Source organism: Mustela nigripes, chromosome 2 (genome assembly GCF_022355385.1).
Source record: "Mustela nigripes isolate SB6536 chromosome 2, MUSNIG.SB6536, whole genome shotgun sequence".
NCBI classification, from domain to species: Eukaryota; Metazoa; Chordata; class Mammalia; order Carnivora; family Mustelidae; genus Mustela; species Mustela nigripes.
Genome location: NC_081558.1, coordinates 14,245,544 through 14,269,211, shown reverse-complemented (window position 1 = coordinate 14,269,211; position 23,668 = coordinate 14,245,544). Strand labels below are relative to the sequence as shown.

At 50.5% G+C, this 23,668-nt stretch overlaps 1 protein-coding gene across 1 annotated transcript in view; it reads left to right on the top strand.

The window, feature by feature from the left end:
* The first annotated feature begins 9,806 nt into the window (after window positions 1–9,806).
* Window positions 9,807–23,668, top strand: part of ELL (elongation factor for RNA polymerase II) — a 75,199-nt gene continuing 61,337 nt past the window's right edge. Inside the window, exon 1 of the mRNA XM_059389441.1 lies at window positions 9,807–9,963. Within this exon, the coding sequence (XP_059245424.1) occupies window positions 9,829–9,963 (135 nt within the window). The 5' untranslated portion in view covers window positions 9,807–9,828. The remainder of the gene's footprint in view (window positions 9,964–23,668) is intronic.

Below are 23,668 nucleotides of genomic sequence, written 5' to 3'. Positions count from 1 at the left end.
CTCTGCTGCCTCCAGTCCCTTCTTTTGCTGTCACTTGCGGCTGGGCCAGAGATAACCTGTGTCACATCCAGGGTCATGCGGGACTAAAGCGGGGGTGGGGGCATCTCCTCTTAGGCCACGGCAGATCTGCTTTACAAAGGGGGCAGGAGAGACCTGGAGAAGTGGGGCAATGCATTCAGGGTACACAGGTGGCCTCTGCAGAAGTTTACACCCAGTTAAACTCCACTTCTCTTGTCTCTGTTGCCTCATCTGAAAGTGGGGATCCTGACAGGATCTAACTGGGGACAGTGCTGAGACCTGAGCGACCATAGGGGGCTGGCTGTGCGGCAAGCAGACAGCCCCATGCCTGGGTAACAGCATAGACAGTGCAAAGGCCCTGGAACAGGATTGAGCCCAGTGTGTTCAAGGTTAAGGAGAGTGTGTGGTCAGCAGTTCCTCTTGATCTCGTTTAGTTTTCACAACCTGGGGCTGTAGGAGCTTCTCCCTTAAATGCTGCCTACCGTCACAGCCAGAGTGGGTGGTCAGGCCTCTGTCAAGGACAGTGCCTGTGACCCTTTTCACGGCTTCATCCTGCCTCCGAGAGAGGAGATCTCCAGGAATAGACCACCACCACAAGGATCTGTGCTGCACCTGTCCCCTAATAGCCGCAGTAGGGAAAGCCACCAGCCATGCCACCCAGCAGAAGGTAGCAGTTAGGCCATGAGCTTGCCTACTTTGGGGTCCTGGTCTGTGAGCCACCTGAATGACTCTCTGGGCACAGATCTGTTGGTGCTTGAACCTGTTACCCTTTCCAGCATTTAGCTGCTTTAGGCTTAGACACAGCAGGGGCTCTGTGGGTAGCACTGCGGTAGGGGCTGTGGGTTGGTCATGCTTAGCGGGGCTAGAGTCCTAGGTAGGACACCCCCTCTTTCCTCAGTCTTGCTGACCTCAGGCTGGGGAGCGGGCCTGAGTGGTGACCAGCGGGATGGTGGGCTGGAGGGTGACTTCCTGGCCCGGGTTGTGAGGGTCACAGCTGCCGTTGTTCCCAAGCATTGATCATTAGCGTGGCATTAGTCCACCAGGGACACATGGTGGCTTCGTTTTGTGCCCATTCTTTGCATATTTTGGAGACAAGTCCTTTCTCGGGCAGGTATATTATGAATATTTTTCCCATTCTGAGGCTCACTTTTCATTTTCTTAGAGCAGACATTTTAATTTTGAAGAAGTTCAGTTTATGTTTTTGTCAATAATTGCTAACCAGGTTTGTAAGGATTTTCAAGGTGTTCTTTTATTTTTTTTATTTTTTACTTTTATTATATAAGGATTTTATTTATTTGACAGAGAGAGCGCGAGAGCAAGAACACAAGCAGGGGGAGTGGGAGAAGGAAAAGCAGGCCTCCCAACAAGCAGAGAGCCCAGTGCAGGGTTCGATCCCAGGGTTTTCTTTTAAATGGTATGGCTTCATCTTTTCTATGGAGATCCACGATTCACTTTCGTGTGAGGTTGGAGTTGAGGTTCATTTTCCAGGTAGCCTATCCAGTTGTTCTAGAAACAACTGTGGGGAAGACTTTCTTTTTCCTAGCAAGTTATTGTGGCAGCCTTGTTAAAAATCAGCTGATCACGCATGTGTGAGTCTTCTGGCCTCTGCTCCACGCTCAGGATCTCTCTGTCCTCAGGTTTTCTGTGTCCTCTTTGTGGGTCCCACGCTGGGTTCCATGCTGTCCTGAAGGCTGTAGCTTTCTAGTAATGCTGGAGTCAGGCTTTGCTCCAAGGTTCTTTTGGTTGTGCCCATTACTGGTTAAGCACACTGAGGCCCAGAAAGGAGTCAGCTCCCAACCAAGGTCCCATCACCTGGGCACAATGGACAAGATTAGCCCCAGGTCAGCCTCCCTTTAGAGCCCATGCTGTGCCCACCAGCCAGGTCTACACCTCCCTGCAGGTTAGAGCCAGAAAACAAGAGAGGCTTTGAAGGCCATGGCCAGGAGTGTGAACTTTCGTATGTTCCTTCCCTTGGTCTTTCCATCCTCTGGTCTGAATGGCAGCGGGGACAGGGTGTCCAGGACAAGGGGCACTGATGTTTCCTTGAAGGCACAGGAGTACTTTGGCAGGTGTGAAGCATGCTCCCAGGACTGGCATGGCTTGTGCAAGAGGTGTGCTGGCCAGGCAGTACATGACACATTCAGAGGACAGCTAGGATGGATTTTTATTTCATATGAAAACATGTACCAATGCCTCCTGTATACTTGGTGTTAGGCAATGACTCAACCTGGCCTTGCCCTTGAGGGGGTACAGCTCACAGTGGGCTATGAATTGGAAGCGAGCAAGACAGAATGAGCTCTGTGTGTGTGTGTGTGTTTGAGTGAGAGAGGGAGGGCATTTGTATCTGAGCACTGGACATCCTTTGCATGCCTCCATGTCAAGTCATTGTTAAGGGAAAACCTCCTGGGTCACCGAGTGTGGGACCATCGGGGAGCCTCCCTCATCGGGCAGAGGACAGAAAGGAGTGATCATGAATGCTTGTGGGCAGATGGGTGGGTGGAAGAAAATTACCATGGAATCATCAGTCACCGGGGCTGATGGAGATGTTTTAACCGAAACTGAAATGTTCCCAGGAGGTCTAGCAAGCGCAGGGGCCATCTTTGAGGAAGAATCTGCACGGCTGTCCCTACAAACTGTTCCCACGGAATGCTAGGCCTTACCTTGTTCATGGGTCCCAGGGAGGAAAATTCAGCTGATTCATGAAGCAAAATGGAGGTTTGGGGGTACTTGAATGCCCTACTGATGTAGGTCAGTAAAAAAATATAACTAAGCAGGCTTAGGTTATTCGGACCTGCATGATCTCAAGAAAGGACAGGCCCTTGGTCAGCTCCTGGCAGGTCGTGTTCTAAGTTCTTGGGATGTTCTGGCTGAGAGTCTATGCTAACAATACAATTTAGGGTGGGACCTTTGGCCCCATGGTTTCAGCTTGACCTGTGGAGTGGCTGGAGACTAAGTTCAAGCACATGGGTGGTCAGCACTCCTTCCCAGTAAAAACCCTGGACAAGGCTCAGGTGAGCTTCCTTGGTTGGCATTACTCTGTGCATGTTGTCGCAAAGATTTCTGGGAGAATTAAGGGGCCCGCACCTGGATGCTTGCCTGGTTTCTCCTGGTCTCTGCCTTATGCACTTTTATCCTTTCACTGTGATCAACCATGGCCACGAATATCACAGCTAGACTTGCTGGTTCTGAGATGCCCAGCTGAGCTAGCAGCGGAACCGGCCTGGGACCCTGGGACTGCAGGCTGGCTGCCCACCATGCAGAGGGACTGGCTCCAAAGTGAGTGCTTTCAGGACACCTGGGTGGCTCAGTGGGATAACCCTCTGCCTTCAGCTCAGGTCATGCTCTTGGGGTCCTGGGATCGAGACCTACTCAGCGGGGAGCTTGCATCCCCATCTCTCTTTCTGCCTACCTCTCTGCCTACTTTTGATCTTTGTCAAATAAATAAAATATTAAAACAACAACAACAAAACAAAAGTGAGTGCTCTCATGGATCCTTGCATTCCCTCTGCTACAAAACAATATGGTTCAACATCTCTAAGGCTCATTGACTGGCTGAGCAGCTGAGCGGGTCGGACGCTGGCTCCGAGGGCTGTGGGCTACAGAAATTTTAAGGGGCTCCTGAGATTTCTTCTGTGTATCATCCCAGGACTGGAAGTGGGCAGGATCTCACTCCTGTGATTACGTTGTTATTGGGCACAGTTAACTTTAAGATATGGAGATAATCTGGGTGGGTCTGACCTTATGGGTTGCAGATGAGGAGGCCAGAGAGACTTGAACTATGAGAGAGATTCAACATTCAAAATTCTTCCTCTCAAGAGAGGCAGACTCTCTATTACTGAGGTGGAGGGGGCCACGTGGCTAGCACCTGAGAGTGGCTCCCAGCCGACAACAAGGAAATGGGGACCAGAGTCCTACAACCACCAGGAAATGAGTTTCACCCACAACCTGAAGAAGCTTGGACATTGGGCGCCTGGGTGGCTCTGGGTTAAGCCGCTGCCTTCGGCTCAGGTCATGATCTCAGGGTGATCTCTCTCTGTCAAATAAATAAATAAAATCTTTAAAAAAAAAAAAGAAGCTTGGACATTGAGCCTTGGGATGAGGATGTAGCCAGTCAACCCCTTGCTTGCAGCTTCATGAGACCTCAAGCAGAGGACCAGTTAAGACATACCAGACTTCTGACTCACGGAAACTGCAAGATAATAAACATTTATTGTTTTAGACCTAAGTGTGAAGTGCTTTGTTATGCAGCAATAGCTAGCTAATGTGTATTGACAGCAGCTATGTTAGCAACTGCTGACTAACAAAGAGTGGGTATTCATCTCAGTGTGGTTGAAAAACACATAAATAAACTGCAAGCAACATAAATAGATGATAGAAAGGGATTAGATAGATAAATTATCAAAAACTCATTAATAATAATGATTTCTGGGGCATCTGGGTGCCTCAGTCATTAAGCGTCTGCTTTCAGCTCAGGTCATGATCCCAGGGTCCTTGGATCAAGCCCTGCATCGGGCTCCTTGCTTGTCGGGAGGCCTGCTTCTCCCTCTCCCACTCCCCCTGTTTGTGTTCCTGCTCTTTTTTTTTTTTTTTTTTTAAGATTTTATTTATTTATTTGACAGAGAGAGTTCACAGTAGACAGATAGGCAGGCAGAGAGAGAGAGAGGGAAGCAGGCTCCCTGCTGAGCAGAGATCCCGATGCGGGACTCGATCCCAGGATACTGAGATCATGACCCGAGCCGAAGGCAGCGGCTTAACCCACTGAGCCACCCAGGCGCCCTGTGTTCCTGCTCTTGATGTCTCTCTCTCTCTCTGTCAAATAAATACATAAAATCTTAAACAAACAAACAATGGTTTCCATGATGTTACCATTTGCCGTTTGCTGTGCTTATCCCTATTTTATGATGTAGGCACACCGAGGAGGGCAAGACAAGTCCCAAGCCAAATAGGGAATGAGGAGCTGATGAGGGTCATAGAGCTAGAACTTCTGCAATGAGCTTGGCAGGTGGAGTGCTTGTCCCGGGTCATCCCATGGTGATCAACCAGCTTCCTGGGGTTCCACTGGGAGCCACTGGGGCATCAAGCATAAAGTGGAGAAATGCTTGTTGTGAAGCAGCACAGCCCATGGCTGTGGTGTTCTTAATTCCTTCTCTCTTTGGGGGGGGGGCAGTAAGGAAGGAAGGGAGAGGGGTCAGTAGGGCCAGAGGGAGAGAGAGAGAGAGAATGTTAAAGCAGGCTCCACCCAGCACGGAACCCAAGACGCAGCTTGATCTCACAACCCTGAAATCATGACCTGAGCCAAAATCAAGAGTCAGACACTTGACCAACTGAGCCACCCAGGTGACCCCTTTCTCTTTTTAAAAATATTTATTTAAGTGTCCCTGCACCTAACCTGGGGATTGAACTCACAACCCTGAGATAATAAAATCACACGCTCCCGCAACTAAGCCAGGCAGGCACCCCTGTTCTTAATTCCCTTAACTTCTCCAAGCCTTGGTTTTCTCATCTGGTGGATGAGTCCAAACCACTGTATTTACTCCAAAAGGTGGTCTTGGGTGCCAAGCACTGAACACAGAGCCCGGTGCATTTTAAACACTCAGTGTTACTACTGTTTATGAGCTAAATTCACAGAGGCTCAGAAAGGGGTCCTGCCTTTCCCAGTGTTATTACACAGTGAGCTGGTCAGCCCGCAAAGATGGCTCCTCCCATGTTCTCCATTCAGCAGTCCTGCTGTCTCTATCCTCCCCATCCTTCTCTCCAGACTGCCCACACTTCAGCCACACTATTCCTGCCCTTCTGCAGTGCAGGGCAGTGCAGCCCTGCCTGCTCCAATATTTATCTGGCCTAGCCCCTGGATAAACAGCTGGGCCCAGACAGCGGGCAGAGGGCTCAGTGTGTCTGAGCAAGTGCTGGCATCTTCCATTTAGGAGGGACTGATCCCAGGTGAAGGGTGGGGGATTCCAGAGTTTTGACCCTGGGCTTAGGCAGTCTGGAGTTGGAATCTCTGCAGCAGCGTGTGAAACCATTCTGAGCCTCATTCTCCTCATCTACAAAATGGGCTGATATCTGTGTTGGGAGAATTAAATGATATCATTTATTCATTCAGCACATATTTCCTGAACACCTAGTTCATGCTAGGTGCTGTGCTGAGCGTGCTCAATGAGGAAATATACAGAAAGGGACCTGGGTACCAGAGGCAGAGTGAAGGGGAATCAGGGAGGCTCTGGGTCAGAAAGATTTTAAGTTTAAGTTCCAGCCAGCCAGCTCACTGGTAGTCCCACTCACCTTGAGTCCTGAATCCTAAGTCCCTCTGGGCCTTAGTTTCTCCATTTGTAAGTGGAGATATTAATGGCAGGTATGGGAGAATGTTTCAAGGAATCTGTCATTGCCTTGGGCTCAGCATTTTATGGTTAGGGGGTAAATGAATAATAGTGCCAACTTGGCAGTGGTGGGCAGAAATAAGGAGGTCACCTTGGCCTGAACTTCACCTTCCTCTCTTACCTCAAAATCTTTATCTTATGACCACTGTCTGTAATTAGATTGAAGGGGAAAAGAAAACAAGAACTTCCCACAGGTTAGGAGACCCAGGAGTCCAGGAGAAGCTTGCCTGGGCAAGGCAGTGCTGTTTTCCAGCCTCAGTTTCCCCACCTCTAAAATGAGAGATTGATAAAACTGCACAGTTCCTGTGGAAGAAAATCTGGCAGGTCCTTGAAAAGTTAAACATGGAATTACAATAGGACTTAGTAATGTCACTTGTAAATATAGACCCAGGAAAAGGGAAGACATTCATCCACACAAAAGCTTGAACATGAGTGTTCACAGCAGCGCTACTCATAATAGGGAAATGGTGGAAACAATCCAAATGGCCATCGATGGATGAATGAATAAACAAAATGTGGTCTGTCCACACAATGGGGTATTACATAGTCATAAAAAGGAATGAAACAGGGGCACCTGGGTGGCTCAGTGGGGTAAGCCTCTGCCTTCGGCCCTGGGTCATGATCTCAGGATCTTGGGATCAAGCTCAGCGAGGAGCCTGCTTCCCCCTCTCTCTCTGCCTGGCTCTGTGCCTATTTGTGATCTCTCTCTGTCAAATAAATAAATAAAATTAAAAAAAAAAAAAGGAATGAAACATTGATATATCCTATAATGGGACCAGCCTTGAAAATACCAATCATTTTTTTTTTTTAGTTCTTTAAAAAAATTTCCCCCCCAATTATTTTTATTTTATTTTTAATTTTTTTTTATATTTTCTTAATTAACATATACTGTATTATTAGCCCCAGGGGTTCAGATGTGTGAATCCTCAGGCTTACACACTTCACAGCACTCACCATAGTGCATACCCTCCCCTATGTCCATAACCCAACCACCCTCTCCCTAGAAAATACCAATCTTGAAAATAAAACAGCAAGTTATTTTACCGGCAAAATAGTTTATTCAGGAATAGCAGAGGAATGGCAACTCAGGACACTCAAGCTATGACAAAACTCTTGGCAAAATGGAACAAAGAAGTTGAAACATTACCTCATGGAGGAGGAGGAAGTTGGAAGGGGCTGCTTTGGAGGAAAGTAAGAGTTCAAGGTAGTGACAGTTTCTCATTGGCTGAGTTGCATTAGGTTCGTTGGCTGGGCTATTGCTGGGCCAGGGGAAAATCATCTTTCATCTTGCCAGGGTAGCAAAGTAGACTCCTTCCTGTTGGGGTTTGCATTTGAAAATGAGTCAGTAGGGCACAGAGCTCCCTCTTCTGACTTCCTGACTTCATTTATTTACTGAGAGAGAGAGAGAGAGAGAGAGAGAAGGGGCAGGGAGTGACGGAGAGAATCTTAAGTAGGCTCCATGTCCAGTGAAGAGCTCAACTTGGGGCTTGATCTCACAACTCTACGATCATGACCTGAGCCAAAATCAAGAGTTGGACACTTAACCCACTGAGCCACCCAGACGTCCCTGACTCGATTTTAAATGAGGTTGCCTTCATTCAGTTTCAAAAAAACATCATGCTGGGGCGCCTGGATGGCTCAGTGGGTTAAGCCTCTGCTTTCAGCTCAGGGTCCTTGGATGGAGCCCCAAGCCGCGCCCCCCTACCAGTGCCCCCCAGTCGGGCTCTCTGCTCAGCGGGGAGCCTGCTTCCCTTCCTCTCTCTCTGTGGGCCTTTCTGCCTACTTGTGATCTCTCTCTGTCAAATGAATAAATAAAATATTAAAAAAACAAACAAACAAACATATGCTGAGTTTTTCACTGAGTGCCAGTCACAGAAAGTCACATATGGTATGATCCCAGTGATATGAAATATCCAAAATAAGTAAAAGCATAGACACAGAAAGTTGGTTAATAGCTGCAGGGGCTGGGAAGGGAGGAATGCAGAGTGACCATTTTGGTGGGTAGGGGTTTTCCTTAGCGGTGATAAAAATTTCCCCAAATGAGATAGTTGTAGTGGCTGCACAGTGTTCTAAATGTACTAAATGCCACTGAATAGTACACTGTATTTATTACTTATTTAAGATTTTATTTATTTATCTGACAGAGAGAGGTACAGTGAGAGAGGGAACATAAGCAGGGGGAGTGGGAGAGGGGGAAGCACGTTCTCCTCATGCCAGGCTGTATCTCAGGTCCCCAGGATCATGACCCCAGCAGAAAGCAGATGCTCAATGACTGAGCTACCCAGGCTCCCCTGAATAATATATTTTATTTATTTTTTAAAAAGATTTTTATTTATGGGGCACCTGGGAGGCTTAGTGGGTTAAGCCTCTGCCTTCGGCTCAGGTCATGATCTCGGGGTCCTGGGATGGAGACCCGCGTCCTGCTCTCTGCTCGGCAGGGAGCCTGCTTCCCTCTCTCTCTCTGCCTGCCTCTCTGCCTACTTGTGATCTCTATCAAATAAATAAATAAAATCTTAAAAAAAAAAAGATTTTTATTTATTTGACAGGACCCCGAGATCATGGCCTGAGCCGAAGGCAGAGGCTTAACCCACTAAGCCACCCAGGGGTCCCCTGAATAGTATATTTTAAATGGATTTTTGGTAACTTATGATACCTAAATGCTTTCTTAAAATGCGAAAGCTGGACAAACACCATGTCTCAGGAACCTCGAGGATATAGAATTTTATTCTATTAAAACTGTACTTTTATCACTAGCAAAATTTACCTCCTCCCCAACATCCTTAATGCCCCAACAGCCCCGGGCAGGGAATCCCATCTGCTTACCTTAAGAGAAGCTCCGCCAGCCCCACCCAGCGTCCAACGCGCACTCGGTTTGCATAGTCACGCCCATTCACCCCGCCAGTAGCCGGCCCCGCCCCCCACGTGTTTTGCACTGGCCCCGCCCCCTTCTTGCGCTGGCTCTCAACAGAAACCGAGGACGAAAAGCAGGGAGCGATCTCATAAATAATGCATCACGTCAGCAGGCAGTGGGGCGTGGCTTCGGTCATTGCCTGGCGGAGCCAGGATCATGAATTATGCATCCTAAGGCGGGGCCTGAAGGTGTGCGCGTGTCGGGGCGGAGTCCGGGCACGGAAGTTGTCCCCTCTGGGGCCTTGAAAGGTGGGGCCATCCACGCCTCATGAATATACAGCACCTCGGGGCGGTGACTGTGAACTTCGCCAGGCCTATAGGGGGCGCGACCAGCTGCATTCATGAATAATACAACAATCGGCGGGCCGTGCAGAGATGACCGTGGGCTTCACTAGAGCCATAAGGGGCGTGGTCAGCCGCGTCTCATGAATAATGCAGCGCGTCAGCGGGCGGCGGGGCGGGGCGGGGCTGGCGCGCCGGCGCTGGAACCGGGAAGGGGGGGCGGGGGAGCGATGGTCGCAAGATGGCGGCGCTAAAGGAGGCTCGGAGCTACGGGCTGTCGTGCGGGCGGGTCAGCGACGGCAGCAAGGTGTCCGTGTTCCACGTGAAGCTCACCGACAGTGCCCTGAGGGCCTTCGAGAGCTACCGCGCCAGCCAGGTGAGCGGAGCGGTGCCCGGAGCGACCGTCGGGGACGTCGAGGCGCAGGCCGGCCTCATGCGCCCCTCGCGGAGGCGTCCTTTCCTGGGGGCGCGGGGTCCAGTGTCCGGCGTGCTGCTCGCGGGTCCCTGGACCGACAGGTCGCGGGGTGAGCACCTGTCCGGCTTGAAGCTCGGGGAACCGCGTTCCCTCACGGCTCTGGGAGGTGACACCGGCAGGCGGCCCGGGGCGGCCAAGGGGCTCCGAGCTAGCGCATCTGGTCCGCGGTGGGGTGTGGGGGGGCGGTGTTTGCGACTGAGTGGGCACCTGGAGGCGTCCGGAGCCTTCTTGGCTCACCCAGCCTCTGAGCAGGAACTGAGCTATTCACCTGGCTGGGGGGTGGGGGAGAAGGTTGGGGAGGGTTGAGGTTTTTCTGTCCGGGTCCCAGGCAGGGTGGGTCAGTGGGGCCCCGCTGTTGGGACACCTGTGGAGAACCTGTTCCGTCTGTGTGGGGAGGCTGAGTCTGCACTTGAGGGGGCTTTAACACCAATGAAGCCCTTGAAATTGGGCTCACTCTTGGCTCGTGGGAAGGGGAGTTTGGGCAGAAACTGACAGCTTGTTTGCACCTCCCCTGCTCCTCGCAGGTGACTCTGTCTTACTGGACATTTTTGGAGAATGGGAGTGTTTTGGTTTGGGGGAGAAGCTGTGCATGTGTGTGGGGGGGTCGCTGGCATGGTTCCTTTCCCAGGCTGGGAGCTCTTAGTGGGCACCTGGGAGGGAGCTCTGGCCACCGCACCTGGCCGCTGACTCTCAAACTTCTCAAGGGCCAATTTGGGTCCATCTGGGGGAAGTTAGAGGCGTTTCACTTCTGCCACCTGGCCCAGGGTACGGGGGTTGTGGGGAGGCTGCTGTGCACCTTCTTTCAGGCTTGATTTGCGGACACATCTGGGGCCCTGGTCAGAAACCTGCTTCTTCCCGTTTCTGTTTGTCATGGTGCCCTCTTTGTCGGGACAGAAGTTGCAGGTGCCCAGAGTGGTCAGGGCTTGAGGGGAAGTGGTTTGGGAGCCCTTTTTCTTGTTGTCTGGAAAGTGGGAGCTTTATAGTCATGAAATGGCTGGGGAAGGGTCTGGTGTCGGGCTCAGGGAGGCCCTGCTCCCTGTGTGTGTGTGTTTGTATATACTGGGAATGGGGGGGCTGAGGGCGGGTGAGGAGAGAGACTAACTAGGAAGGAATGTGGCTTTCTTCCTGCCCCAGACTTGTTCAGCACCATTAGCTAAGTCGGGAATTTCTTCCCCTGTTACGTTCCCACCACTTTCCTGGTGCCCACCCTTCCCGTGCTTCTTCCCACTTTTTTGGGGCAGTTTCCTTCCTGTCCTAGTATCTTGTATCATAGTTTCCCATTGGTAGAAGAGGTCTTCTTTTTCTTTTTTTTCTTTTTTCTTTCTTTTTTTTTTTTTAGAAGAGCGAGTTCTTCCCTTGTCAGAAGGATTCCTCAGGATGAGGCTAAGGTGCCCTTGCAGGTGAGAAGTTGGGGTGGGGGAACAACATACATTGTGTCCAGCTTAAGTTGCCCTTCCTTGTGGAATTCCAGTGTGGAGTCTTTTCCCTAGGCAATTCTGACTTGTCCTGCAGGAAGGCAGGCTTTCCTAGAAACAGCTGGGGGAGAGCTCATGAGTCATGTAAATAAGGTGAACTTGGTACCTGGTCACTTATGAGCCCCGCCCTCCCTACCATGCTGCCCTCGCTTGATCTAGTTGTTAGGAAGGCCCGCCTATGTGTCCACCTCATGCTGTCACACGGCTATTTTTAATTTAGGGTGTTGGTTACATCCCCTAACTAAGCTGGATCTTCCTCATGTGAGGGTGAAGGTAACTGCAGACTCTAAGTAGCTCATCCCACTGGGAGCCCAGCTGTGGTTATCAGCCAGGAGGGGCTCCCTTGAAGAACTTCTCCAGTCCATTTGGGGCATCTTGGCCAGCTGGGCTAAACTTTGAGGGTGACCTAGTTTGCATTTTTCTCCGAAGCTGTTTCTTTTTTTTTTTTTTTTTAAAGATTTTGTTTATTTATTTGACAGACAGAGACCACAAGTAGGCAGAGAGGCAGGCAGAGCGAGAGAGAAGGGTTGAAGCAGGCTCCCCGCTGAGCAGAGAGCCCGACGCGGGGCTTGATCCCAGGACCCCGGGACCACGACCTGAGCCAAAGGCAGTGGCTCAACCAACTGAGCCACCCAGGCACCCCTCGAAGCTGTTTCATATTTAACATTACTTGTTTGGACATTGTAGTGGACTGAGCTAAAGTCAGGGCAGCTTAGGTGCTTTTGGGTGGTGGGGATAGGAAAAGTGACTTGAAGAACTGGTTTGTGTGACCAGAGAAGTGTATGGGTAACAAAAGAAGAGGTAACAAAACCTCTTCCGCACAGCCGTCAATAGTGTCTGGAGTTTTCTGTCCTGTAGCACTGTGGTTATATGGTTTGCCAATGGCAACTTGTGGAGAGGATTTTTATTTTTACTTTTAATTGCAAAGAGGCTTTTGCAGATTCAGATGTGGCAGGGACTGGAGAGGAAGTTCCTGTGAAACTTTCTCTGTGGCTCAAGAGAGCCTGTAACCCTAGCTCTTGGAGGAGCCTGAGTAAAAGTCCTCCATGGTTTCTCTCTCCAGAGTGGTGTGGCATCTGAGCTGCCTTTGTGCAGACCTGGTGGCCAGCCTGGATTGTGGCAGAAGGTAACATATGCTGCCACCATTGACTTGGACTTCATGCAGTTTCTCTTTGAATTTAAAAAACTCAAGTGAGTCCTGATGTGGCTCCTCCTATAGATCTCCCTTTTCACTGTGATGGGCTACTTTTGGGAGAGAAGAGAGAGGAAGCATACACCTATCCTTCCAAGATAGTGTAATGTGCCTGCTCAGAGAAGTGTTCCCTGGCCACTCTGAGGAAGTGTCCCTTTCTGGGGCGCCTGCTCCAACCACCTGGGTATTTCATTTTTGGATTTGGTGGGCTCTGTTGCTTAGTGACCTTCTCCTCTCCTGGTTTATAAGCTCCTTGGTGGAGAGGAGCATATTGTTGTTCAGTAAAAACTGAGGACCCAGGGGAGGGGCTTAAGAAACCTGAGGATTGTAGCCTAGCAGGGTTTAAATCTTGATTCTATCTGCTTGAGGCCTCGGGCCAGTGCGTGGCCCTCTCCCAGTCCCGATCTTCCCCTTTGGAGGGGAGGATCCCAGTGTCCAACCCTCTCCCAGCTCTGGATCCTTCCTGTCCTCAGGATTGTACACATCACAATAGTTGACCCCTCCCAGCCCTGAGAGTCCTTCTGAGAGCGTCCCAGTGCCCTGTCCTCTTTGAGCTCTGGATTCTTCTCAGGTCTGGGAGGGTCCTACTGCCTGGCCATTTCTGAGCTCTAGATCCTTCTCTTCAAGCCTGTGAGGGTCCCAGTACCCAACCCCTCCCAGCTCCAGATCCTTTTCTCAGGGCTGTGAGGGTCCCAGTGCCTGGCTTCTTTCTGATCCCTGGATCCTTCTCAGGACTATTGAGGGTCCCAGTGCCCTGCCCTGTCTAAGCTCTGGCTCCTTCTTTTCTCAGGGCTGTGAGGATTCTTTTGACACATGTGTGGCCATCAGTGCAGCCCTGACACCTTCCCCTCCCCCTGTGTTCTCAGCATTTGGTGCCTGTACCCAGAGCTGGTTCCCACCTGGAGGTTTGAATAGAGACTGTGAGAGACAGGGAGCCTGGGCTCCTGCATCTGCCTCGGTCTGATTGAGCACCTGGTTTGTATAGGGCTCCTGCTCAAGTGTGGGACATTCAGGAGTGACCAGAATGGGCCCCTAGCATCATGAGCTGGTATTCTGGAGGCAGGAGACATAACGTGAACAGGGCAGCACAGAAATTGGTACAAAGAACTTGTCAGCAGTCAGCATCAGGAAGGAAATAAAATGGGGTGATGTGAGGGTGCGGGGCGGTGTGAAAGGATACTGACTGAGAGAGCTGATTCTAGGATATGGCCAGAGCTGAGGTCTCCCTGGTGAGGGGTCCTTTGCAGGGAGGGGTGGGGGTTCCAGGCATGCTGCCTTCAAGCCTTAAGACACAAGAGGCTGGGGAGGGTGTTGGGGCATAGAGGGCGGCTGCTGGGGTTCTGTCTTGGGGAACGGTGTGTGGGGAGAGGAGATGGAAGAGGCCTGGAGCAACTAGCCCATGACTCTTGCAGAGCTGTGCTAGGGGCTGCTCGCCTGCTGCTAAGGGGGCGGCTGTGTGGATGTCATCTCGGGCACTGGTGGCAGGAGGAGCCTTAATTTAGCCTCTGTTCCCCTCCCACAGCGAGGCTCCAGGAGGTAGGCTTGTCTCCCCTTTCTGGGGTTGGGGGTGTGCACTGGGTCCTAAGCAGGGCAGCTTCTCACCAGTGCTGCCTGCTTTTCAGACTGGCCATCTTTAGGAATAGTCAGGGTTGCTCCTCTCAGCTGTGGGCCAGACCCCTCTAAGTCCTTTGTCCAGGCCTCTGTCATCTTGTTAGTGACCTTGGCAAGAAGGCTAGTTTATTGTTTTCCCTATGCATTGGGGGCAGTTGGAGCTCAGCGGGTCCTCTTCTACCTCTCCAAGATCACTCAGACTGCCTTCAGTGGCCTGGGCTGCTTCTTGAGTTGGGGGAGATCTTGGGCTACTGGGGTACAGCTAGGAAAGGGGGTCCCAGCATGGTCTCAAGTTCTTGTTAAACAGCAGCGTTCTGGACTCCTGCAAGCACTGGTGACTTGAGTGGCCCTGAAAATTCCTGAGGTTGCTGTAGTGCCTGTACTGTGCCCCCTGCCCCCGATGGTGATAACCAACATCTGTGGATCACACCCCACATGCCAGCATGGGCCCGAGCTGCTGCACACACTCATCTCACCCCTGTCTGTCAGCCCTGCAGTGGAGAATGGTTCCCACCTCTCAGGTGAGGAAAAGGGAAGAGACTCTAGGATGCCACGTCACTGGAAGGAAATTCCCAGCTGGGTCGGGACTGAGAACCAGGCATCAGGCTAGAATGCCACGTATGGCTCCAAGCGCTACCCCCTCTGAAGGGAGGTGGTCCGGTGGGGTGGGCCAGCTGCAGCAGCCTGGCCCACTCGTGTTAGGGGCATGGCTTCCTGTCTTCTGTGCTCTGGCTGTAGGGGTTCAGTTTACATGTGTGTTTCAGAGTGGGCTCTTGGTAGTTCTGGGTGGGGTGAGTCCTTCCTCGAAGGTGTCTGTCTCATAGATGCTGTGGGAAAATGTATGAGTGACCTGACGTGTGGGGTAAGTGATGGACGTTTCTGCAAGGCAGCCAGTGACGCTGTGTGTGACGGGCCAGACCCCGCCTCAGCCACTGTGACCCTTGACTAGGCTTCCGGCTTGCGACACGGTGACTGTGGTGATCGTGTGTAAACAGCAGGCTGCTTGGTGGAAACCCACCCTCTGTTGACTCATCGGCAAGGCCAGAGTTCATCACCCTTGAAGCAGTTTTGACATCATACCCGGATTGTGACATCTCTGGGGAGTCTTTGAAAATAACACTGCTTCTCCCGTTCCGAGTAACTGTGGTTGTAGAGCAGACACGGGAGATCTGCTTCTGTGGCAGCAGACCTGCTTGATGCAGCCTGGCCAGGCCCACGCTGGCCCTACCTGTTGTGCCTTGGGGATTTGGCCTCCTCTGGATCCTTCATTTTTAGGGCCTTGCTCCCCTGCTCCCTGGCCTGGTGATTTTCCCTTTGGTCTGTGGCAACCATGGTCTGGAGTTGTCTGAGATCTTACTCCGGCGATGTGTGGCCGCTGAACAGACGCCAAGTGCCCAAAGGGACTCCTTTGAGACCAAGTGACCTCTGACCTGTAGGCGCAGTGAGTGATAGTGTAGTTTTGTCACTTTACTCTTCAGTAAAAAAGCTGGTAACCAAATGAACCATCTAGAGAGAGACCTCCTGTGCCCACACCAAGTGGCCGTGCAGGAGTCTGATGCTAATTATATTCTCTGGGTCCGTCCCTCCCTGGCCACGTTGTGACGCGGATCTCAGCTGAGTCACCAGGTCACCGGGGCACATTTGTGACTCCCCGCAGCCATTCTGGGGGGGAGTGGACCTCACATGTTTGTGAAGTTCTTGGGGTCACCTAGCTATTATTTAAAAGTAATACATGTTGAGAAGTTTACTATAAAGGGGAGTATAGCTCAGCGTAGAAAACTTGCAAAATACCTGAAAGGAGCCATTTCCTGTTCCTATGGGCATGGCCGTGGGGCTGTTGTTGTCACCTGGGCACCTTCCTCTGTCTTGTGTCCGGGCACCTCATCATTACAGTGGTATCCACGTATTGTGTTAGATCTTACTTCTTCCCTGACACCCTTTTAACTGTTATTCCATATAATCGTAAGCTTTACGTTTTAGTGACTGCATCTCCCTTGCAGTGTTCACCCTAATGGGTCAGTATTCCTAAGTATATGTTCCAGGCATCACACAGCTGCTGGGGATTCCCGTGTGCTGGGATCCTTGTCTGCTGTCCCATGCCGAGGGCTGTGCAGAGGCGCCGAAGGGCAGTGAGGGGCATCCCTGCTGTGCCGGTGCATCAGAGCGGACCATGAGGGTGCGTGGGGCTGAGTGGGTACAACTGTATGATGAATTTGAGGCTTGGGAAACATGTGGTCTGGCCCGTGGTGTGGTGGATGGTCCGGGAGGGACAGGGCTAGAGGTGGGCCAGGGAAGGAGGCTCCGAGCTGGGGTGGCACTGGGGAATGGGCCAGGGGACAGGTGTGAGAAGTGTTTGGGCAGCCACCTATGGCTAGTTGGGGAGGTGGACATTTCTAACCTTTCCTGATTCTGGCCATGTGGCAGAAACATCTTCATACTCAGCTTTATTGTTGTGCCTGAGCTGGGTTTGTGAGAGTAGCGTTATGTGTGGCTTGAGATGTTGACAGTTGCCCCTGGAGTGACTCTGGACTGGAGGACGGATGAGGGCAGCTGATGGGAGAGCTGCTGCAGGTCGGTGGCAGGTGCCCGTCATGTCCCCATTGATGTCGAGGAGCCGAGTGGTGGATGTGTATACCCTGCCTCATTGATGCCGGCTCTGGAGCCCACACATTTCTGGGTTGCTGCTTTTGTGCTCAGACACGGGTGTCATGTGGTTCTTTCAAGTGTCCTGAGTGTAATTGGAAGGTGTTTTGAACTGATGTGGCAGCTCTGGAAGCCAGCAGCCCTTTTTTCCCCAGTTCTTAGATTGTGTTCTTTGCTCGGGGGTAGTTGGATGCCAGCTTTCCCTTATTGTGCTGGTGTGACCAGTTTCTGGGTAATGGGTGCTCGGGATATTGGGGGAGCCAAGGCTGGACGGAGGGCAGGTGATATGGTCCAAAGCATTGAGAAAGTTGGGTTGAGGGCCTTGTGACTACTCATCACTTCCCAGCTTTCTCAGATGTGCTGTGGCACAGGTGGCCTTGGATCACCCCATCCTTGAGAAGCTCCTGAGCTGCCTCGGATTGAGGACTGGGTTAGTCCTCCACGCCATCGTGCCGTTGTGGGTGTTCTCACTGTTCTTTAGATGGGGAAACTGATGCTTGACTCGGGACACCTTTCCTGAATGTGTGCCCTTCCAGTGACCCCCAACTCCTACCTTGGACTGTCAGTGGGTGTCAGCTCCTCAGTGTTTGCCTTGCTGTCCTCATGTCCGTCTTAGACATCTTAGGGGTCCTAATAAGGAGGTGCCTCCCTCAAAGGATGCTGAGGACCAAGAGTTGGGGTCAGGTAGACTGGCTCTAGCTAGCTCCAGCTGACAGCCTGGAGACCCAGGCTTCCTCCTGAGCTTCAGTTTCCCTGGGTTGAAGCAACACCTACGATGGTAGTAGGCACCCCAGGTCAGAGGGTCCTGCCATCCCATCCCGTCTTGTCGGTTCCTCCCCTGCCCCTCCCTGCCTTGTATGCATGTTACTATACCATAAGTTTAAAATATCCACTCATTTGTTTCTGTTGTTAAGGGTTTCTTTATTTATTTTAAAAAAGATTTTATTTATTTATTTGACAGATTACAAGTAGGCAGAGAGGCAGGCAGAGAGAGAGGAAGGAAGCAGGCTTCCTGCCGAGCAGAGAGCCCGATGTGGGGCTTGATCCCAGGACCTCGGGATCGTGACCTGAGCCACCTGAGTGCCCTGGCTTTCCCCAGATTCTTTATCAGCCTTTCTGCCAGGAAGCCCAGGCCCCTTGTGCATGTCCCCCTTCACTATCCCTCGAGCAGCCTCACCAGGTGATGGTGATGGAGTGGGCAGTGGGCAGGGGCCATACAGAGCAGAGGAGGACCTAGGAAGTGCTGACTGAGTTTCTGACGAGACTTCTGACCTGGCCTGGGGGCCACTGCTGATGGAGTATGAGGAGTCAGGCCCAGAGCTGTGGATGCCATGGCTCCGTCTTTACCTTCAGGTTGCATGTGAACTCAGGGCTGTTGGGGAGTCACATAAGGGCAGTCTCAAGGGGCTAAGCCCCCTCTCCACTGGAGAATGCTATTCCTTAGGGACGGGAGGTGGGGGTCTGTTTCCTCTATGGTCTACCTTGGGCAAGTGGAGCCCCAGTGTGTAATGGCTGAGTAACAGGGGACACCCCCTACATTTCCCCATGCTCCTTGGCCTCTTTCTGATACGGGGACACGTCCACCACAGCCCTTGTGTGGACATGTGCATGTGGCATGTGGCCTCGTTGTCCTGTTTATTAGAGTGACTTTGGATTTGGTGGTGGGTTGAGGCAGGCCAGGTGCTGTTCTGGGCCTGGGGGCTTCATGATGAGCAGGCTAGCCAGGCTCCATCCCAAGGTCCTCATATCTCTGGGGGAGGCCCATTAAGAGCATGGTGGTGGTGGTGACCATGGGTGATGACTTCTGGGAGGGAGAAACACAGCCGGCTGTGGGCAGGAGGTGCCGTGGGAAGTGGGGCAGGCGGAACCGTCTGGGAAGAGGCTGAGATTGCCGAAGTCTGTGTGAGATCTGAGAGGGTGGCCACAGGAGGGAGGCTGGGGTAGTAGGGCAGCTGGAGGGCGTGGGGGTAAGGGGTGCCCAGGCAGGAAGTTGGGGTTAATTTCATCATTTAGCTGACTAAGGAGTTGTGACTGCAAGGACCTAAGCGGGTATAGACAAGCTCCATCCCCTGTCTAGGCTCACTGTGGGGGGACTGACGCAGTGCTGATTTCATTCATGGATAAACATTTTTTCTGGGGGGTTCTATCCTGTGACTGGCCATGGTCAGGAAGGCCTTGGGAATGCTAAGACCAATCAGTAAGTCTTTATTGGAACCTCTTAGAGTCTTTCTTAAATTATTTATTTATTTATTTATTCATTCATTCATTCATTCATTCATTCATGCTCCTTTCCTTCATTTTGTCCCCTTGTAAAGGGAGATTCAAGTTTCTTGGAGCCTTTTAATAAAAATGGTGGTGAGAGGCGCCTGGGTGGTTCAGTGGTTAAGCCTCTGCCTTCTGCTCAAGTTATGATCCCAGGGTCTTGGGATGGAGCCCAACAACAGACTCTCTGCTCAGCAGGGAGCGTGTTTCCCCCTCTCTCTGCCTACTTTTAATCTTTCTCTCTTTCTCCAAATAAATAAATAAAATCTTGAAAAAAAACTAGTGAGATATACATAACTTAAAATTACCATCTTAGTCGTTTTTTTCCCTTCTTAACCGTTTTTTGTTTTGTTTTTTTTAAGGTTTTTATTTATTTATTTGACAGACAGAGATCACAAGTAGTAGGCAGAGAGGCAGGCAGAGAGAGAGGAGGAAGTAGGCTCCCTGCCGAGCTGAGAGCCCGAAGCTGGGCTCGATTCCGGGACCCTGAGATCATGACCTGAGCCGAATGAAGGCAGAGGCTTTAATCCACCGAGCCACCTAGGTACCCCTCTTAACCGTTTTTGAGTGTACCGATCAGTGGTATGAAGTGTGTGCACAGCCGTCACTGCCATCCCTCCCCAGAGCTTTTTTGTCTTGCCAAACTGAAACTTGGTCCGCATTGAGCCATAACTCCCCCTTCCCTTCCTCAGCCTCTGGTGTCTGCTGCTCTGGTTTTCTGTCTTTATGAATTTGATAACATTTGGGATCTCATATAGCGGAGATCATATGGTATTTGTCCTTTTAAATTTTTTAAAACTTTGTTTGTTTGTTTATTTAAATAATCTTTACACCCAGCATGGGGCTTGAACCCATGACCCCAAGATCAAGAGTTGCATGCTCTGAGCCAGACAGGCGCCCTGGTATTTATCTTTTTATGACTGGTTTCTTTCACTGATCGTAATGGGTCCAAGGTTCATCTGTGCGGTAGCATGTGTCAGTTTCCTTCTGTTGTAAGGCTGACTAGTGTTCCATCATATGGGGTATACCACATTTTGTTTATCTTTTTGTCTGTTGATAGGTGCTGGATTGTTTCTATTTCTTGGCTGCTGTGAATAATGCTGCTGTGAACCTGGGCATAGAAACATCTGGTCAAGTCCCTGCCTTTTTTTCCCCTCCTGGTTTTATTAAGATATATTTGAGATCTAGCACCGTATAAGGTTAAGGTGTATAGCATAATAATATGACTGACATATATCATGAGATCATGACCATAACAAGTTTAGTTAACATTTAGAATCTCATGTTGATACAAAAACAGAAAAAAAAGTTTATTTTTTTTAAGAACTCTTAAGATGTTTTCTTTCTTTCTTCCTTTCTTCCTTCCTTCCTTTCTTTCTTTCTTTCTCTCCCTTTCCCTTCCTTCCTTTCTTCTCTCTCTCTTGCTTTCTTTTTTTTTTTTTTTTTTTTTTTTTTTTTTTTTTTAAAGATTTTATTTATTCATTTGACAGAGAGAAATCACAGGTAAGCAGAGAGGCAGGCAGAGAGAGAGGAGGAAGCAGGCTTCCCGCGGAGCAGAGAGCCCGATGCGGGGCTCGATCCCAGGACCCTGAGATCATGACCTGAGCCGAAAGCAGAGGCTTTAACCCACTGAGCCACCCAGGTGCCCCTCTCTCTTGCTTTCTAACATTTTATCTATTTATTTGAAAGAGGGAGTGAGCGGCAAGAAAGAGCATGACCAAGGGGGTTGTGGGTAGGAGCAGAGGGAGAGAGAGAAGCAGATTCCCTGCTGAGAAGGGAGCCCTACACAGGGCTTGATCCCAGGACCAGTGGTCTTGACCTGAGCTGAAGGCAGACACTTAACCGACTGAGCTACCCAGGCACCCCTAAGATCTACCGTCTCAAGATCCACTCTTCACAGGGAGCCTGGGTGGCTCAGTGGGTTAAGCCTCTGCCTTTGGCTACGGTCATGATCTCGGTGTCCTGGGATAGAGCCCCATATCTGGCTCTCTGCTCAGTGGGGAGCCTGCTCTCCGCCCCCCCCCCCGCCTCCTCTGCCTGCCTCTCTGCCTACTTGTGATCTCTGTCAAATAAATAAATAAAATCTTAAAAAAAAAAAAAAAAAAGATCTACTCTTCACAATTTTCCTGTATATCACATAGCCATGTTAACTGTAGTCATCAAGTTATGTATTACATCTCTGGTGCTTATTTATCTTATAACTGGAAGTTTGTAGCTTTTGATCCCCTTCCTCCATTTCCCCTCTCCACACCCCCTGTCTTTGGTGACCACAAGTCTGATCTCTTTTTCTGTGGTTTATGTTTTTCTTTTCTTTTTTAGGATTCTGCACATAATTGAGATCTTACAGATCTTTCTCGGTCTGAGAGAAAGAAACTTGAGTCCTTGAGTCCTTATTTTCAGTTCTTTTGAGTATATATCCAGAAATTGAGTTGCTAGATCATATAGTAATTCTGTTTACCTTCGAAAAACTGCTAAGCTGTTTTGCACAGTGGATGTCCCATTTCCCCTTTTACATTCCCACCAGCAGTGATTGAGGGCTTCAGTTTCTCCAGCCAGCCATCCTCACCAACACTTGTTCTTTTCTGCTTTTTTGTTTTTGTTTTTTTTGTAATAGCAGTACTGATGGGTGTGAAGTGGTCTCTGAGCCTTTAAAAGTACGTGACTCTTCAGTGAGAGTTAAGGTCTGTTAGGATGCTGACACCTACTGCATCATTGATGGGCTCAGGAGTCTCGTCTTAGGTGACAGAGAGCTGGACCCCAGTGGAAATCAGGCCATGTTGGCTCTCACACTTGAGATGGACTTGGGCTAGTTTTAGGTTCTGCCCGAGGGAGGATCTTGATCAGGGTCACCTGGGTGCAGAAGGCAGGAAGGACAAGAAGAGCTGTTACCATACCCCAGCGCTCCCAGGGGCAGGACTTCTGTGTCCCTTCTTGTCCTCAAACAGGGGCCCTGAGGGTGATGGGCAAGGCTAGGTTCCGCCCTTTAGCACCTGAGGCTGCTGAGCCTGGCCATAAGTTCAGATGGGGCAGAGTTTGTGCTTTGGTGAATTTACCTCTTTGTGTCCCATGTTGAATCACAAGGTGACTGGTGGAAAATGGGCTTTCTTCCAGATAGGAAGTGGCTTGGAGGCCCCTCAGGTTGGGTGCTGCACTTTGGGGGGTATTAGACAGGTAGGGAGCTATACCTTTGGCTTGGCCTTGGGCCTGGGGTCTGTGCCGGTGCCCAAGATGGATGGGAAGCAGGAGTGTTTTTTTTCTGACCCTGTGGGCAGATGCAGTCCACTTGTCTCAGGGCTTTTGACTCCGGAGGCTGTGCTCCTTGCCTCTGTCCTGCTCCTGTCTCCCCTTCTCCTGCAGGATGTGCCTCTGTGTCTGGGGCTGCACACTTGCTTTCAGGCCCCATAGGTAAACATAGGCTGATCAGAGCCCAGCTGAGGGACTGGGCTGAGGCAGCTGTCCCTTCATGCTGCTCTTCCTGGCGGTGTTGGTACTGCTGGGACCCAGGGGCCTTTTGGAGCAGCATCGTCTCCTGCCATTGGCCGGAGGAGGATAAGTGGGCTCAGAGGTTCCCTTTTTTATTTTCTTCTTTTTCTGCACAATGACTTTTTGGAGGAAATTCAGCTTCCTGATATGGCCCTTGTGGTTCTCCCCACATCTGGAGGGGATGATTTAAGGGTCCTATAGCAACACTTACACTAAGGAGAATGCCCACTGAATGAAGTCAGGACAGCTAAGTTTGTAGTAGCTGGGGTAGAACATGAGCTTAGTATGGCTTTCCCTTTGACAATGGGTGCCTCCTGCCTGTGACCTCCCTGCCTGTGACCTCCCTACCATGTTGTTCTCAAGGTCCTGACAGGGATTGTGCACCTTGTCTCCATCCTGGCTGCTCTGTTTCCTCCCTCCCTTCCTTCCTAGATTTTATTTATTTGAGAGAGAGAATGAGCACATGCATGAACAGGGGGAGGGGCAGAGGGAGAGGGAGGAGAAGCAGACTCCCTGCTGAGCAGGACCCTGGGATCTTTTTTTTTTTTTTTTTAAAGATTTTATTTATTTATTTGACAGAGAGAAATCACAAGTAGGCAGAGAGAGAGAGAGGAGGAAGCAGGCTCTCTGCTGAGCAGAGAGCCCGATGCGGGACTCGATCCCAGGACCCTGAGATCATGACCTGAGCCGAAGGCAGCGGCTTAACCCACTGAGCCACCCAGGCGCCTAGGACCCTGGGATCTTGACCTGAGCCAAAGGCAGGGGCTTAACTGACTGAGCCACCCAGGCACTTCTCTTTTTTTTTTTTTTCTCTTCTCTTCTCTTTTCTCTTTCCCTCCCTCCCTCCCTCTCTTCTTCTTTCTCTCTTTCTTTTATTTTTCAACATTCATTTATTTTATTTATTTATTTATTTTTTTTTTTTAAAGATTTTATTTATTTA